At 42.8% G+C, this 16,453-nt stretch overlaps 3 protein-coding genes across 3 annotated transcripts in view; 1 reads left to right on the top strand and 2 right to left on the bottom strand.

Moving 5' to 3' along the window:
* The window catches only part of pcid2 (PCI domain containing 2), a 3,333-nt gene extending 742 nt beyond the window's left edge, over positions 1-2,591 (top strand). The window contains exons 2-5 of the mRNA XM_042513416.1: positions 8-175; positions 757-882; positions 2,165-2,288; positions 2,390-2,591. Of these exons, the coding sequence (XP_042369350.1) occupies positions 8-175; positions 757-882; positions 2,165-2,288; positions 2,390-2,479 (508 nt within the window). The 3' untranslated portion in view covers positions 2,480-2,591. The remainder of the gene's footprint in view (positions 1-7; positions 176-756; positions 883-2,164; positions 2,289-2,389) is intronic.
* prozb (protein Z, vitamin K-dependent plasma glycoprotein b) lies at positions 2,585-8,359 on the bottom strand. The gene is made up of 9 exons (XM_042512854.1): positions 8,257-8,359; positions 7,937-8,037; positions 6,211-6,371; positions 5,946-5,970; positions 5,149-5,316; positions 4,930-5,061; positions 4,786-4,850; positions 4,574-4,712; positions 2,585-3,751 (listed from the first exon to the last, which is right to left on the bottom strand). Exons 2-9 carry the CDS (start codon positions 8,022-8,024, stop codon positions 3,102-3,104), a joined length of 1,428 nt encoding a protein of 475 aa, XP_042368788.1. The 5' UTR covers positions 8,025-8,037; positions 8,257-8,359; the 3' UTR covers positions 2,585-3,101.
* A 1,392-nt stretch (positions 8,360-9,751) lies between these two features.
* Positions 9,752-16,259, bottom strand: f10 (coagulation factor X). The gene is made up of 9 exons (XM_042512942.1): positions 16,088-16,259; positions 14,715-14,875; positions 13,536-13,560; positions 13,079-13,192; positions 12,661-12,792; positions 11,776-12,101; positions 11,030-11,147; positions 10,768-10,955; positions 9,752-10,606 (listed from the first exon to the last, which is right to left on the bottom strand). The coding sequence occupies exons 1-9, from the start codon at positions 16,149-16,151 to the stop codon at positions 10,184-10,186; spliced, it is 1,551 nt and encodes a 516-aa protein (XP_042368876.1). The 5' UTR covers positions 16,152-16,259; the 3' UTR covers positions 9,752-10,183.
* Positions 16,260-16,453: the final 194 nt, after the last annotated feature.

The raw sequence follows: 16,453 nt of genomic DNA, 5'->3' as shown, positions 1-16,453 counted from the left end.
ACACCAGTTTACACCGGTTTAACCACTGCACACCAGTTTACACGAGTTTACAGTCGCTCAGAGTCCAGTCCTCCCAGTCTGACGGCGAAGTCTTGTTTCAGGGTCACATGCCGACTCATCAGCTGCTGAGGAAATACGACCTCATGCAGTTCGCCGACGTCACCAGAGCTGTGAGGTAAGCAGAGGCGTCATCAGTGACATCACAGTGACATCATCAAGAGTGCTGCACCTAATGATTATCTATCAATAATTGTTTTATTGATCTATTATTTTTTATTACTCGATTAGTATAACGATGAATTTACCAGAAATAACATTTTGAAACTTGTCACACACTGCAGCGCATTATTCCCCAACTTAAACTAGCCCAGACTTAACTGCTAATCTGTGTTTGACAGTTACAGTCTGGGGGCTTTTGTTTTGAAAGGGAATAAGGAAGTCAAGGTAAAACAAACATCATCTCTGTGACAGAGAGACTTTAAACTGCAGTATAAAGCGGTGCAGAATCAACTAACGCGAGCGTCACAGGTAAAAAACGGCGAGCCACCGTTTCTGTCGATGTGCTGCAGCTGACGCGCGGCTCAGACACGCCTGACAGGCGCTGCTCAGGGGAGCAGCGTGCACACTCTCATGAGCGCTGAAAAAACAACAACGTGGTCGACGCTGCTCACGCGCTCATGACGCGCTGTGTGAAACGGTGCGACACGTGTTACGTGAATTCATCAGTGAGGTCACGGTGAGCTGCGTGTGTTTCAGCGAGGGGAACCTGCTGCTGCTGAACGAGGCGCTGTCCAAACACGAGACCTTCTTCATCCGCTGCGGGATCTTCCTGATCCTGGAGAAGCTCCGGATCATCACCTACAGGAACCTCTTCAAGAAAGTGTGAGTACCACCCGGACCGCCGCCGCAGCCCCTAATTCAGCACAAACGTCCAGCAAAACTCAACCATCAACCGATCAGAATCTGGTGGTCAAAGGTCAAGGTGACCATGTGCTTTGCAGCCTCATGAGCGCATTATCTGAACAGCTTGTTGGAATTTTTTTTATATTTGGCACAAACGTTCACTTGGGCATAAGGATGAACTGATGAGAGTTTGTTGGTCAAAGGTCAAGGTCACTGTGACCTTACATCTCTTATTCTCATTATCATGTTACCTCTCAAACACTTTAAGGGAATTTCCTTTTATTTGGCACAAACATTCAGTCAAGAATGAACGGATTAAAATTGGATGGTTGTAGGTCAAGGTCACTATGATCTTGTCTGTCTAAATACGTCATGATTGCTTTGAGGAAATTTCTTTAAATTTGGCACAAACGTCCAGTTGGACTTAACAATGATCTGATTAGATTTCGGTGGTCAAAGATCAAGATCAGAGTGACCTTCAATTCAGTTCAATTCAATTTTATTTATAGAGCCCATTTTCACAAAACACAGTTTTCCTCAGAGGGCTTTACAGCCTACAACATCCCTCTGGCCTTAGACCCTCACATTGTCTGAGGGAAAAAAAACTAAAACGTGATATTTGAAGAACGACTTCATAGTGTTTCTTCAAATTTGGCACAAACATTCACTTTGAGTCACAGATAAAGTCAATCGAATTTGCTGGTCAAAGGTTAGGGTCACTAGGACCCTGTTTTTTGCAGACTGATTAATGAATTGTCTTAAGATTACCTTGTGGAAATTTCTTTGAATTCAGCCCAAACGTGAACTCGACAATGAACTGATGACGCTTTGATAGTCACAGTCACAGTTCCTATGACCGCGCATCTGTCTCATTCTTGCTAAAGTGATACCTCAAGAACACCTTGAGGGATTTTTTTTATATGTTTGGCACAAATGTCCATGTGGAATTAACAACAAACTGATCAGAATGGTGGATAAAGGTCACGGTCAGTGTCACAGTGACCCTGTTCTTTGCGTCCCCGTGAATATACGATCTGACAAATTCCCTTTGGGATTTTTTTTTCAAATTTGGCAAAAAAATCTAGTTTGAGTCAAGAATGAACTCATTAGAGTTTCTTAGTTTAAAGGTCACGGTGACCTCAGAAAACGGCCCTTTTTTTAGCCGTAACTCAGGAATTCATAGACTAAGTGTGACAGAATTTGGCACAAACATCCAGCAGGATGAGGTGAAGACATGTCCTGTCCCTGTGTCCGTCCTCAGGTACCTCCTGCTGAGGACTCATCAGCTGCCTCTGGACGCCTTCCTGGTGGCTCTGAAGATGATGCAGCTGGAGGACGTGGACATCGACGAGGTGCAGTGTATCCTCGCCAACCTCATCTATGTGGTGAGTGCACGCACACACACACACAGACACACACACACACACACACACAGAGGAAACAGGAAGTAGACCCACCATTCTTCTTCTTCTTCTTCTCCGCTCAGGGTCACATCAAAGGGTACATCTCCCATCAGCACCAGAAGCTGGTGGTCAGTAAACAGAACCCGTTCCCTCCTCTCTCTTCAGTCTCTTAGACTACGTTACCCACAATCCCCTCTGGCTGCGACGCTCCGGGAAACATTCAGATCATTCTCTTTATTTTATTTTGTACTGTAAAGAAATGTTGAATAAAACGGCTGCTGGTTTGTACAGCGTCTTCAACTCTTTATTCTCATCATTAACGTAAGTTCTCGAGCTATGGATGGTGCATTGTGGGTACTGGAGTCTTTATCTTTGTAAATCTGCTCACTTCAAACAGTAAAAATATATAAAGAACACCTACAGACAATTTATTAAAATTTGGCACAAACGTCCACTTCGTCTTTACAATGAACTGATTAATTTTGATGGTCAAAGGTTGAAGGTCGCTGACCTCACACCTTAACTTTGACAGAACTTTACACAAGCGTCTGACAGGACAAAATAATGACGTTTTATCTTCAAAAGGTCAAAGGTCAGCGTCACATTAGATTTCTCCCGTTTGTCTCAGAAACAGAAATAATGTTAAAATTAAAATAAAACACAACAAACCACAGATGAAGAAACTGAGACGCAGAAACCACATTTTCACTCCTGAACTCTGACGATTCTGTACGCGGCTGAACGATGGCGGCGGCGGCTGAACGATGGCGGCGGCAGCTGAACAATGGCGGCGGCTCAGCGTCTCTCGGGGTACTGGTTGACTTGTGGGGTCATGTGATCTTTGGCCTCCTCCAGCCTTGGTCTGATCCAGCTTAGGTAGCGGGACAGTTTGGTGAACACCAGACCGCCGGTGCCGTCCTGGCAGCCCGAGGACGACGACATCAGCAGCCCGGTCACGTATGCCGTCCCACGCTCCTCCGTGGCGACCGGCGTCCCTGGCAACAGGCCACCACATGGCCGGGCGCTGACTGAGGGCTCGGACCTGCTGCTGTGGTAGTTTTCTGCTCTGTTTGGCGTCTCTCGGGCGCCGCTCCGGTTTTGATACGCTGTGTGTCCGTTTGGGCTCCCCTGGACGCTGTTCTGCCGCCTCATGCAGAACATTTTGTTGCTGAGCGGGTGCGAGACGTTAAGCTGAGCGCGGCACTCGTCCAGCGTCATGTAGACCAGGTCCCGGGTCCGCCCCGCCGCACCCGTCGTCCCAGAATGCATCAGGATGTTTTCGCAGAAGTCCTTGGTGGGCAAGCAGAGGTGGCGGAGGGTGGGGCCAAAGCGCAGGGGGCCGACCAGCTCCAGAAGGGCCAGGTCGTTGTCATGGTGACCTGGACGGAAACGGTCATGGACGTGGACTGCCCGCACAGGGACGACCACCAGGTCATCGTCGTCGCCTACGAGACGAGAATTTACCGTCATCCAGTGGACTTTTATTGTGAAGTCGATCTTCAATTTAACAATAAAAGTCAGCAGATTTTGTGCTTTGATTAACCCTTTGAAACCTGAGCAAACTGATTTCTGTCAAAAGAAAGAAAGAAAGAAAGAAAGAAGAACTGGCCCAACAATTAGTGACAAATTAAGAAATAACAACAAAAAATACAGCAATATTAACTAAAAATGAGTGAAACAAACAAACAAACAAGGAAATAACCAGGACAAAGTCAGTAAAATGTTATAATTTTGTAACGTAATTTAAATGTGTAATTATGATAATTATAAATGTAGTTTTTCCTTTTTTTTCCTTTATTCCTAGATATTTTTCTCCAGCCGCTTCCCTAGTTTTTTGTTTAATTATTATTTTTCCTCGAGCCTTTTCTTTTTCCTTTGGCCTTTTTTCCTGTTTTTTTTCACCATGCTTTTTTTTTTTTTTTGTCTTTGCTCCCGTCATAGCTTTTCTGCTTTCTTTGTCATAAAAATATTTTCCCTTGCTTTTACTTTTGTCCTTCACATTTCTTTAGCTGTTTTTAAAAACTTTTTCTTTTTTCTTTTCATTAATTTTTGATAATTTTCTTGTACATTTTGTTGCTAATTTTTGGGTAATTTCTCCGTTCATTGCTCATTGTCGTCTTTTCATATTTATGTATAATTTTTTTAAAAATTTAAGCCAGTCTGTTCAAGTTTCAAAGGGTTAAATACCCGAACCTGACTCTATTAAACTGTCATCTGTCCACATACTTTTGGCCTCATAGTGAATGTAATAATGCAGCGTTCAGTACCGGCGACCACGAAGACATCGGAAGGTCGGAGGTCGGACCCCGAGTCCGGGATGAGGCAGCGGGCAGCGGTCAGGACAGAGCGCCGGCCCAGCACCACGCCGCCACAGAGCTCCGCCCCTCTGCTGTCCAGCAGGGTCACCTGAAAGAGCAAAACGAACGCATCATGTAGTGCTGAGCCTCCGCCTTGCTGTGATTGGCTGAGGCGCTCTCACCTGCCAGGGCCACGCTGAAGCGGAGGAGTTGAAGCGCTCAGGAAGTCGTCCGCAGGGGAACTCCACTGAGGACACAAACACGTCGTTAGTGCGCCTGTAAACAGGAAATGTGTGGCAGTCACGGCGGTGGCGGTGGTGTCAGACCTTCAGGCAGGCAGCTCCGCCCGTCCTTCTGCAGTTTGAAGCCCGGCAGGCAGGAGCAGCTGAAGGACTGATAGGACGCCGCGCACAGCTGGTGGCACGCCGTCGGCCCGTCCGTCGGACACTCTGCAGATTCTGAGACACACGGAGACAATCAGAGGCAAACGTCACGTCACACCTCAGAGGGGCGGGGCTAACTGTCACTGTAGGCGTGGTCCAAACCTGCAGCGGAGCCCTGCGGTGCAGGCGACGGCTGTCCGCCCTCTCCCAGTGCTCCCAGTTCACAGACTGGTCCGTAGTAAGGGGCGGGGCAGGAGCAGTTGAACCCGCCCACTCTATCGGTGCAGTTCCCTCCGTGAAGACAGGGGTCAGGAAGGCACTGGTCCCCATCTGACCACAGATCAATACATTAACTGATCACAAATCAATCACACTGATCACAGATCAATCACACTGATCACAGATCAATACATTAACTGATCACATCAATAACACATACACTGATCACAGATCAATACATAATCTGATCACAAATCAATCACACTGATCACAGATCAATACATTAATCTGATCACAAATCAATCACACTGATCAATCAGATCAATCACACTGATCACAGATCAATACATAATCTGATCACAAATCAATCACAAATCAGATCACACACTGATCACAGATCAATACATAATCTGATCACAAATCAATCACACTGATCACAGATCAATCACACTGATCAGATCAATCACACTGATCACAGATCAATACATTAACTGATCACAAATCAATCACACTGATCACAGATCCAATCACACTGATCACAGATCAATCACACTGATCACAGGTCAATCACACTGATCACATCATCAATACATGGTTTGATCTCACATGATTATAAATGTAAACTGTTTAAAGGAACAGAATAAATGAGCAGCAGCTTTAAAACGTAAGAAAAATGTGATAAAAGTAAGAATCAAATAAAAAAGAAGCACAAATGTTTTTTCTCTTAAACTTCAACTCACCAAAGTAAACCGTCCAGAAGGCCTCCTGAACGCCGCAGACACACCAGTGACACCAGTGACACCAGCATGTGACAGTTACAACCAGTGAAACCAGCATGTGACAGTTACAACCAGTTAAACCATCACTTTATAAAATTAAAACCAGTTAAACCATCACTTTATAATTAACACCAGTTAAACCATCACTTTATAAAATTAAAACCAGTTAAACCATCACTTTATAACGATGCGATGCACGCTCTGCATTAACCGTTTAGGCTCTGACCGTCTTGGCCGTGTCCTCAAAGTACTCTCGCGCCTCCTCGTGGTTGCAGATCTCCTCGTAACATTCCCGCTCCAGGTTCCCCTGCAGGATCTCCTCCACCAGGAACGAGTTGGCCCGTTTCGAGCGCAGGAACACGGAACGCTTCTGACCGTCCTGGAACACTTCGTACAGTGAAATTCAAAATCTGTAGTTAGACGCGTAATGCGGGGAACTCATCAATAATGATTTCAATTAATATAATTATTAAGAAAACGATTAAAATGCGTGATTATAACAAAGGAATTTAAATATAAGGTAAACAGAGAACATACACACGTATTTGTTTATAGAAGAGACGTCAGATATTCAGTATTTTTACTTTTTTGCACAAAGTAAGCATAAATTTTACATGTGATGTCATACAAGTAATACGCCTTTAATGCTTTTTACACAGTTTTGAATAATTCTGACCTTTGGTTAACTTCTTATTATTACATAATAATTTCTTTGTTATTAATTCTAAATTATGTAGGTTTACAGTTTAATCTCTACAGTAAATAATATTTATCACAAATAATTATGACTGTATGTTGAAATTTTTACAAACTGTATCATATATGCAATGTAGTTTCTGTTACATATTTAAAAATAAATATAATCTTAAGTATAATGTGTGTTTATCAACTTCATCCTAATTATATCATAAACATAGCTTATTACATAATACTTGATTGCACTGTAACCTTTGATAATTGATAATGATAATTATCATTTATACTTTGTTGTGTTTATGGCACAATAAATCACATTTTTTAAATTTTAATTCCAATTGCACTTAAACTATAATTACCGCATTAACTGTTATTACTTAGTAATACATATACATGGTAAAAACCCTTATAACATAATTATAGTTGTAGTTTTCAGAGTTAATAAATTAATATCTTTCTTATTATATCTTACCAACGACGATATAAAACCTGTTTTTCTTGTTATATATGGAGTCGAGTTTCTAAGTTTAACATATTTAAACACAAATTTAGTATAAATCATAATGTAAATATTAATCAGCTGCATCATAGTTGCATCATCAATGTAGTTTTTACTTCATAACTAAGAAATTAATAACCAATTACTAATAACTAACTAATTAATAATTTTTAATTTCTGATTTAATTTCTTGACATAATCAAAGCAGCGTAAACTGTAATTATGACACACTGAGTGGAGATCAAATTATAATTATGACAATTTTATATAACCACTTTGGATTAATAATTCACAGTTATCTTTTTTAATGTTCAACATACCTAAAGTATAAATAGTATGTCATCTTTACGACTTAGTTAAATGTATACATAACACGGAAAGTTATGTTTGTATTGAACACTTCGAAGTATGACATATTTAGTTATGCATGTAATATAAATTATATTTCACTGTGCAGAAATCGGCATCATAGTTCTATCAAACTGAGTCAGTCAGTAATTTAACAGTAACTGTTTTGATGTTTTTGTCGTTTTGGCACGTTGGTGCATAATTGTGTTCTTAATCATGATAAAAACGACACAAAAACCGGATGTGTTTGGCACGAATGGTGCACCGTAGCTTTTCAGAGTTTATGTTTCGTGTCAGTTTTTTTTGTTTTTTATTAACTGTATTATGGTGCGTTATAAATGAAATAGTTCAACGACACACTGATAAACAAACCAGAGACCCCAGAGGTCAGAGGTCAGAGGTGTCCTACCTTGTCCTTGGATGAGAACCTGAAGGAAACAAGTGAAGAGGTAGAGAAGAGACGCTCGACAGCACGCCGACATGATGCTGGCTGCCATGACACTGACTCAGCTACACACACACACACACACACACACACTTCATTAAACTACATTAAATCTGCTGCTCAGTGTTCAATATGACAAATATTAAAAATATGAAAGTATGAACGAGTGGAGCAAAACATCCGAAATGTGATCAGTTCTTCGAAGTCAGGCGTCTGTCGTTTTACAGACAGATTTATTCGACACTTTTTCAAAAATATGCTGTTTTCTTTCGACAGTTTTTCACCTATTTGCGTTTCAGTGAAGAGTTAAGATAAAAACGACAGTTCTGGTAAACGCCGTGTCCCCGCGCTGGACTCTGTCCTCAAAACAAGCAGCGCGTCCAACCTCTGAAACTTCAGCCGTCCGTCTGTTGATTTCAGACAAACAAAAGATTAATCATTGAAGACGATTCAAATAACGGACACAACGTGCAGAAAAATCCAGCTGCTCTTCATGCAGCGACACGGCAGCCCGTTAAAAATGAGATTCTCTTTCTTATATTTGCACATCAGTTCATCAGCGCTGAAATTCAGATACTTCGAATTACTGCTGTTCTATGAAGACACAGAAAATACCAAAATATATCGAAGGTGACTTCCCAGAGTCGCAGGTGACAACTCAGATTTCTCAACAATCAATGAATACTTTAACCCTTTCACACCTGGATCAACCTCAGTTTTCTTCCTTTCAGTAGCATTGAAACCACTTCAACTGGACTGATTTCTTTCAGAAAAACATAGTGGGCGACTGCGCTCGAAATGTTCTGCAATCTTTAAAATAGTATAAATTATGTTAATAAGAAAATAAGTTGACAAGAAAATGATCTGAAAACCAGTGGGGGGTTATTATATATGATCAAAAAAGTGGGGTTAAAAATGTCCAAAGTACATTTAAAATTATGTTAATCATATAATTAAAATTATGTTTCAGAAAGTATTTATTTGTTTAGCACTTTCTGACGTTTTCTGTCTTTCTTTTTTTCTTATTTTTAGATTATTTTCATGTCACTTTTTACTAATTTATTGCTTTTTTAAAAATTGCTTTGCCAGTCGGCTTCAGTTTTCAGAGGTTAATCCAGGACGAGTTTCCAAAGTGACATCTTCAGACGGCTTTCTCTGGTTCCACCCACAACAACCCAAATTCAGTTTGTCTGATTTATTAACTGAATAGTATTTCCAAGAATGAACGTGCAATCTCAAAAATAAAATCATAGAAGAAAATATGAAATGTTAGAGCTATGAGTAATTGAGTACATTTTCAACAATTACCAAAAATGAAAATTTATATTTTCAAATAAAAATCTGCATTGATAAAATCTTGATGACATATATGCGTATATACATATACTGTACATAAATAATCCCTGTGAAAAGTGGGAATGTGTTAATGACAAACAAAAAAAGAAATGAACCACAAATTAGGAAGAAATTAGGAAAAAGTACAAGAAAATTACCTGAAAATTTACAAATAAAAAAATATAACATCATTTTAAATATGTAATGATTTGAATTATCGATAAACTTTTTCCCTATTTTTTTCTTTTTTCCTTGACATTTTCCCTAGCTTTTCAAAAATAATTTTCTAATTCTACTATTTTTTTAAAACATTTGCTCAGAGTTCAAAGGTTTAAATACGTGTTGCTCCAGGTTTTAAAGGGTTAAACTTCAATGAAAAAAAATAAGTAGGCAAATAAAATTTGTAATATTTGATTTCAGACACACAAAACAAAAAGTTCAGACTGTTATTGAGGTTTTCTTTATTTTGCATCGGATTCACAAAAGCTCATTTGTGACAGTGATGGATAAAAAACTACAGGAAAACAAACGCTGTCATTCACAGATTTATTCATTATTTTTTAATAAAACTGAAAATGAAAGTTTCCTAACATGTCAGCTTAATCAGCTGATGTCAGGTGATGCTCTCTGCTACCTAAATCGGCAAAAAGTAGGAACGAATTCACTTTAAGGCGACCGCATGTTGAACAGCGTTGATGCAGCTCTGCTGCCCCCTGGTGGCCAAACAAAAAGAATTAATACAGATTTTTAAAACGGGTAAATGTGGTCAAAGTTTTTCAGAGTTTGAAATGTGTTCAGAAACGTGAAAGTTACGTGAGAGGCACAAAGTGCCGCTGATCTCCGCTCGGTGGACTTCGGCGATGAAATCCTGCCGTCCTACAGGACCAGCCTCTGGATGGTGCTGCTGTGCCGCCGCACTCGGCTGCCGCTCTGCTCTTTGAGCATCAGCTTGTCGATGCCTTCGTGGATCCAGCGGATGTACTTGGACACCTGGGTGTAGATGCCGTACTTTCCTTTGCGAGCGCAGCCTTCGCCCCAGCTCACGATGCCCGTCACAAAGTAGGTGTCGCGGTAGCGTGTGACGTGTGGCCCTCCACTGTCGCCTTGGCAGGCATCCTTGGCTATCGTGTCGTAGCCGGCGCAGAACATGCGGGTGGAGATTCGCAGCTGGGTGGATTCGATGCAGGTGAGGCGATCCACGTAGGGCAAGGTGAGGCGCTGCAAGATGGTGGAGGGCTGCCGACCTTCGCCGAGACGCCCAAAACCGCTGACCATGCCGTCCGGCTGCCGCATCAACACCTGCGAGAGGAGGGAAGAGCTTTGATCATTAAAGGTCAAACGTCAACTTCACAGTGACCCTGCAAAACATGGTTTGGGCCATAACTCAAGAATTCACACACAAACATGGAAAAAGTTGATATGAACTCTGCGGTGTCTATCAGTGAGCTGTGGAGGTTCACCTTCTCGGCGAAGTCCTGCTCCGGGATGCAGGCCGGCAGGATGAACCTGCTGAACTTGATGGGCGTGGCCAGTTTGATGAGGGCGATGTCATTGTGGTAGGTGTCCGGCCGGTACTTGTTGTGGGTTATGATGGTTTCCACCAGGTGGGTCGCTTCGTTCCCGTGATCCACCAACACGTCAAACTCACCTGGGCATGCACAGAGCATGTTAGACACCTCCGTACATCTACACCCTCATCCGTGATTGGTCGGTCAGACCTACCCAGCTTGACGTAGATGTAACGTGATTGGTTCATGCAGTGGGCGGCGGTCAGGATGATGTACTCGTTGAGGATGGTTCCTCCGCAGAACCCTCGGTCCTCCTCATTCAGGAGGAGAGCCTGTAGCACGAGACAGGAAACTGTTCATGAGACAAAATATGCAAGTATGGACCCCCATGTGTCCATCTGGGGACAATAATGGACACCTTGACAAATATAGCTGGCCAACAGTCCATTTGGAGACAACAGTGGACACCTGGGCAAATACAGCTTCCCTTCTGGCCAACCAGAGACAGTAATGGACCCCCAAGTGTCCCCCTGGAGACAATAATAGACATCCAAGTGTCCATCTGTAGACTATAATGGACACCTGGGCAAGTAAAGTTGCTAAAGGGTTCATCTGGAGACAATTACGGACTCCCAAGGGTCCATTTGGAGACAATAATAGACAACTGGACAAGTACAGCTTCCCCACTGGCCAACTGGGGACAAAAATGGACTCTTAAGGGTCCATTTGGAGACAATAATGGACAGCTGGACAAGTAAAGTTTCTAAAGGGTCCATCTGGAGACAGAAATGGACACCAGGACAAGTAAAACCAGCCAAAGGTCCATGTAAAGACAATAATGGACACTTTGGCAGTTGTGGACTAACACTCTCCACTCTCTGTCCAAGGAAACACCACTCACATCATCATCACTGTATGTTGTCTTTCAGTTCTCGTATGTCTTTAAAAAAGTGTCTATACCTGCCATGGACATTCTCCCGGGGGACAGTCCTCTCCGTTGACAATGCGGGTCATCCCCGCCATCTGAGAGAAAATCATTTCCTCAATTATGTCGTCTTCTTCTTTAACCTTCTCGTCACCGCTTTTCCCAGAGAATGAGGATGTGGAGCTGCCATTGACATCCGTCAGGTTGGACCCAGTGGCGTTCCCGTGAGTGGCGTTCCCGTGAGTGGCGTTCCCGTGAGTGGCATTCCCGTGAGTGGCGTTTCTGTGTGTGGTGTTCTGGCGCTCATACCTGAAAACAGTCCGGATGTTTTCAGCGATGACGGCACCACATTTGAAGGGCTCTGCAAGTGAAGGTCAGAGGTCAGAGTGAAAGAAGCGTGGCAGCTGTTTGATGATGTTTCTGCGCCGACGGCGGCGCCACAGGATGGTCACATAAATGTACAAATCCAAGGATGGCGAAGGAATGGCCCACCTCACGCTGCCTCTGATTTGGCTAAACCGCATTCTTAACCCAACCTGAACCGATCCAACCAGTGAAGGCAACGATTTCTAACCCATCACAGGCAGAGAAGTGTGGGTCATTCCTCCGTAATCATGTGACAGTGATACTCAACCTGTGACCCGCGGCCCAAATCTGGCCCCTGATATATTTGTTTTTGCCCTTTTAGTCTTTAGCCGGAGTGCATGAAACAGCATCAGAATAGATCCGCCACCCCCTGACAGAAGACACAGCTAAGACACTAATGTTCCTATATCCTAGAAATGTCCTAAAATACTAAAAATGTCCTAAAATCCTAGAAACATGGATTGGGCTGCTGCGACTGGAAGAATTGGACCCCAAACAGAGTGGGTTGAGTGTCCATGTCCTCTGATTCTGCACAGACAGAAATGTCTCTTCACCGTTGGAGTCGCAGGATTTGTCGTCTGATCCCAGGAAATATCCCTGTGCGCAGGAGCACTGAATGTTTCCTCGGACAACATTGCAGAAGTGTTCGCAGCCGCCGTTTTTATTCTCACAGAGCTCAGGAATCACTGCAGAGACAAAGGACACACTGTCAACACCAGGGACGGCTGTCCCGACCTCCCACCAGCTGCTCAACCCTCATTCTGATGTCTTTTGAGTTTTTAATCTGGACCACAGATCTTTAAAGTTGACCCCTCTTTCAACATGACTGAAAACTCTCAGAAACCAACGTTTTATCGAAGAGATGGACGTTACTTTAGAGTTTCTCCGAAATAGTTCCTCCCCTCAAACTAAAAGTTACCCCGCAGAGCTCCATGTTTCAGCCCTGAGTTCAGACTGACTCTGATTCTTTACCGATTTCGCAGTTGAAGCCCTGGTATCCAGCCTGGCAGTAGCAGGAGTAGCTACCAATTCCGTCTTTGCAGAGTCCGTCATGAGCGCAGGGATTGGACACGCATGCGTCTCCGTCTGCAGGACAGTCAACAAGAGAAGTTTATACCACGTGAAACTGGACCTCCCTACATTTAAAACAGTGCCTGATATGACTCCCAAACATCTAAATCTCTGTGCAGTGTTTATTCATAAAAAACATGCAGCTCAAAGTGCTTCTTAGTAAAAATTGCAGCTAAAAAAAACCCCTAAAAACAAGATTAGACGATCAAAAGACAGGTGGAGATAAACAAAATGTCAAATCAAAAGTACAGAGAACAATTCGAACAGTAAAAATAAGAGCTTATATAAAATTGTACTTTTTACACGAATTTCGTAGATCTGATCTGTAAATGGGCCGAACACAGAACAAACGTCTTACCAAGATATTTGGCCCAGAATTCATCCTGCAAAACAAGACAAGCAGAAAAATGAAACTTAAAGTCAGATCAGTTTGTCTGTGACATTTCATCTGTCTCATTCTTGAGAACTTGATATTTCAAAAATGCCTTGAGAGAATTATTTCAGATTCGGCACAAACGTCCACTTGGACTCAACAGTGACTTCTGATTAGATTAGAATAGATAATTGAGAGAGACGTGTCGTTGTGAACGCAATATCTCAAAAACACCTTGAAGAGTCTTTTTAAAATTCGGCACAAACGTCCACTTCGACTCAACGATAAACTGATTGGAATTTGTGGGTCAGTGTTACCTGATTCGTGGGTCACTGTGACGTTGCGTCGTGATATCTCTAAAACACCCTGAGGGAACCGCTTAAAATTTGGCACATACCTCCCCTTGACTCAGCAATTAGCTTATTAGAATTTGGAGGTCATGTAACCTTTTTTGTCTCAATCTTGTGATTGTGTTATCTCAAAAAACACTGATAGGGAATGTCTACAAATTTGGCACAAACATCCACTTGGACTCAACACTGACTTAGTTTAGATAAGAATTTGTTAGTCAAAGGCTCTAGGATGTTGTCTCGATACGATACGATACGATACGATACGATACGATACGATACGATACACTTTATTGTCCCTGCAGGGGAAATTTGTGCTGCACAGATAATGTCACACTCACTAAAACAATTTCCGCACCATGACATTAAAAACATCTGTCTCATTGTGAACGTGATAGCTCAAAAACACCTTAAAGGAACTTTTTAAAATTTGACACAAACGTCCACATGGACTCGACAACGATCTGATGGGAATTTAGACAGACATGTTTGTGAATTATGTCTCTAAGTTGTCTGGTTTGTGGAGGGATTCATCTGCGCAGTGATACATTCTGGCTGAATGTTAAAGTTCGACAAGTTTTGAAAAGGAAGCAGCTGTCTTTTTTATGTGTTGGATCTTTGCTGACAGAATATTCAGTCGACAAATACACGAAGGAGTAGCTCTGGTGTTAAATGGTCCTAAAGTCTGGTTGTAAATCTGGCAGCTTTGGCGTTTCCCGTCTTTGTGCTAAGTTAATCTTAAGCTGACCCTACGATCTTGGCTAACGAACAAGAGTCCCCAAAATTGAGTTTGGCTGCAACATTTGGTTCATACAGTTTTTTCTTTGTCCTCAAAGATCTCTCGCGCCTCCTCCCAGTCGCAGCGTTCCTCCACGCACTCTCGCTCCATGTTGCCTTGTTTCATCTCCTCAAAAAAGCTGTTGGCTCGTCGCCGCCGCGTCAGAACCTGATTGGCTGCCTCATCGTCCAAAAAGACTGAAAGACAAAGTGTTAAACCACCGTTACGTTTCAGTCTGACGTGCATGTTAAGAGTCCAACACTTCAGAGACTTGATTTGGTTCACACATTCATGTTCCCCAGAGGATGAACCCCAAAGAAACTGGTTATCCAACAACTTTTCATTCAGTACCACCAGCACTTTAAGTTTATATTAAAAATTTCTCAAAATTTCCTCCATGAATTGACAAAATAAGGTATGAAAATCGTGCTCCCCAGAGGAGAAATCCTCTGACTTTTCATCTTTGAACTTGTTCAGTAAAAGAATCCAAACTTTCTGGATCAGATTTGTGGTTCCCTGAAGACGTTTCCTCGTGAATTTTTCCTATATGGGGTTGCGCTTTAGGTTTTAAGTGAAGTGTTCAAAATCAGTGGTATGCTACTTTTACTGCATGAGTGAAACTTAAACCTGCTGCCAGCAAAAACATATATAAAGTCAAAGGGTTCATCCTCTGGGGAACATTAATGTCTGAACCAAATTTCATCACAATCCATCTTATAGTTGTTGAGATATTTCACTTAAAACTTTCTCTCCGGGGAACGATGAATCTGTAAAACAATCAATCAAAATCAAATATTTTTACAGGACAAGTGAAACTTTAAGTTGCTGGCAGGAAACATTAAAAGTCAAAGGGTTCATCCTCAGGGGAACATAACTGTCTGAACTCTTTTGACAATTCGTTGAGTACATTTTGAAATACTTTGAATAAAAACTAAATAAACGGGTTATTCTCTGACTTTTCATTCAGCCGCCAATCACAAACTTTTTACCTAAAATATGTCAACATGTACTCAATGGCTCGACAACAAAGGGACAAAAATATTCCCCAGAGGATGAACCCTGCTGACGTGTCATCAGGTCACGTTTGCCCGAATATTCCTTTAAATATAAACGTCGCTCCTCCCACTCTCGCCTGTATACATTTCATTTTGTCCAATGTTTTCGGAGAGACTCTGTTTTTTCAGAACGGCAGTTTGGACCAATCAGGGCCCGGCGAGCGTTCTGTTCGACCAATGAAACGTCAGCAGGCTTCACGTCGCCGTCGGTCATCAAAAAAATTCAAAAATCTGGACGGGGTCAAAACATAAACCTGACGGGGTCAAGTGTCACCTGCCGGCCGCCAGCCAACACCCACACACACAGTTTCTCGGTTTATCTGTGCGTTAAAGTCTAGATTCGGTTGAACGTACCGTGATGAGCGGCGGCCAGCTGGAGCAGCAGGAGGGCGAGGAACAGGCGGTGAAACAGAAACATGACGGCTGGATGGTGAGCTGGACTCACTGTGCTGAGTGTAAGATATGGAGTCAGACTGAGGAGAGAGGAGAGAGGACGAGGGGAGGCAGAGAGGGCAGTGACCTGTGGAGAGGGAGGAGGAGGAGGAGGAGAGAGAGGGAGAGAGAGAGAGAGCGAGAGGGAGGAGGAGGAGAGAGGGAGGAGGAGGAGAGAGAGGGAGGAGGAGGAGAGAGAGGGAGAGAGAGAGAGAGGAGGAGGAGGAGGAGAGAGAGGGAGAGAGAGAGAGAGAGGGAGGAGGAGGAGAGAGAGGGAGAGAGAGAGAG

This window comes from Plectropomus leopardus, chromosome 24 (assembly GCF_008729295.1).
Source record: "Plectropomus leopardus isolate mb chromosome 24, YSFRI_Pleo_2.0, whole genome shotgun sequence".
NCBI classification, from domain to species: domain Eukaryota; kingdom Metazoa; phylum Chordata; class Actinopteri; order Perciformes; family Serranidae; genus Plectropomus; species Plectropomus leopardus.
The sequence above is the reverse complement of the archived record's forward strand: the minus strand, read 5'-3'. Positions and strand labels throughout refer to the sequence as shown.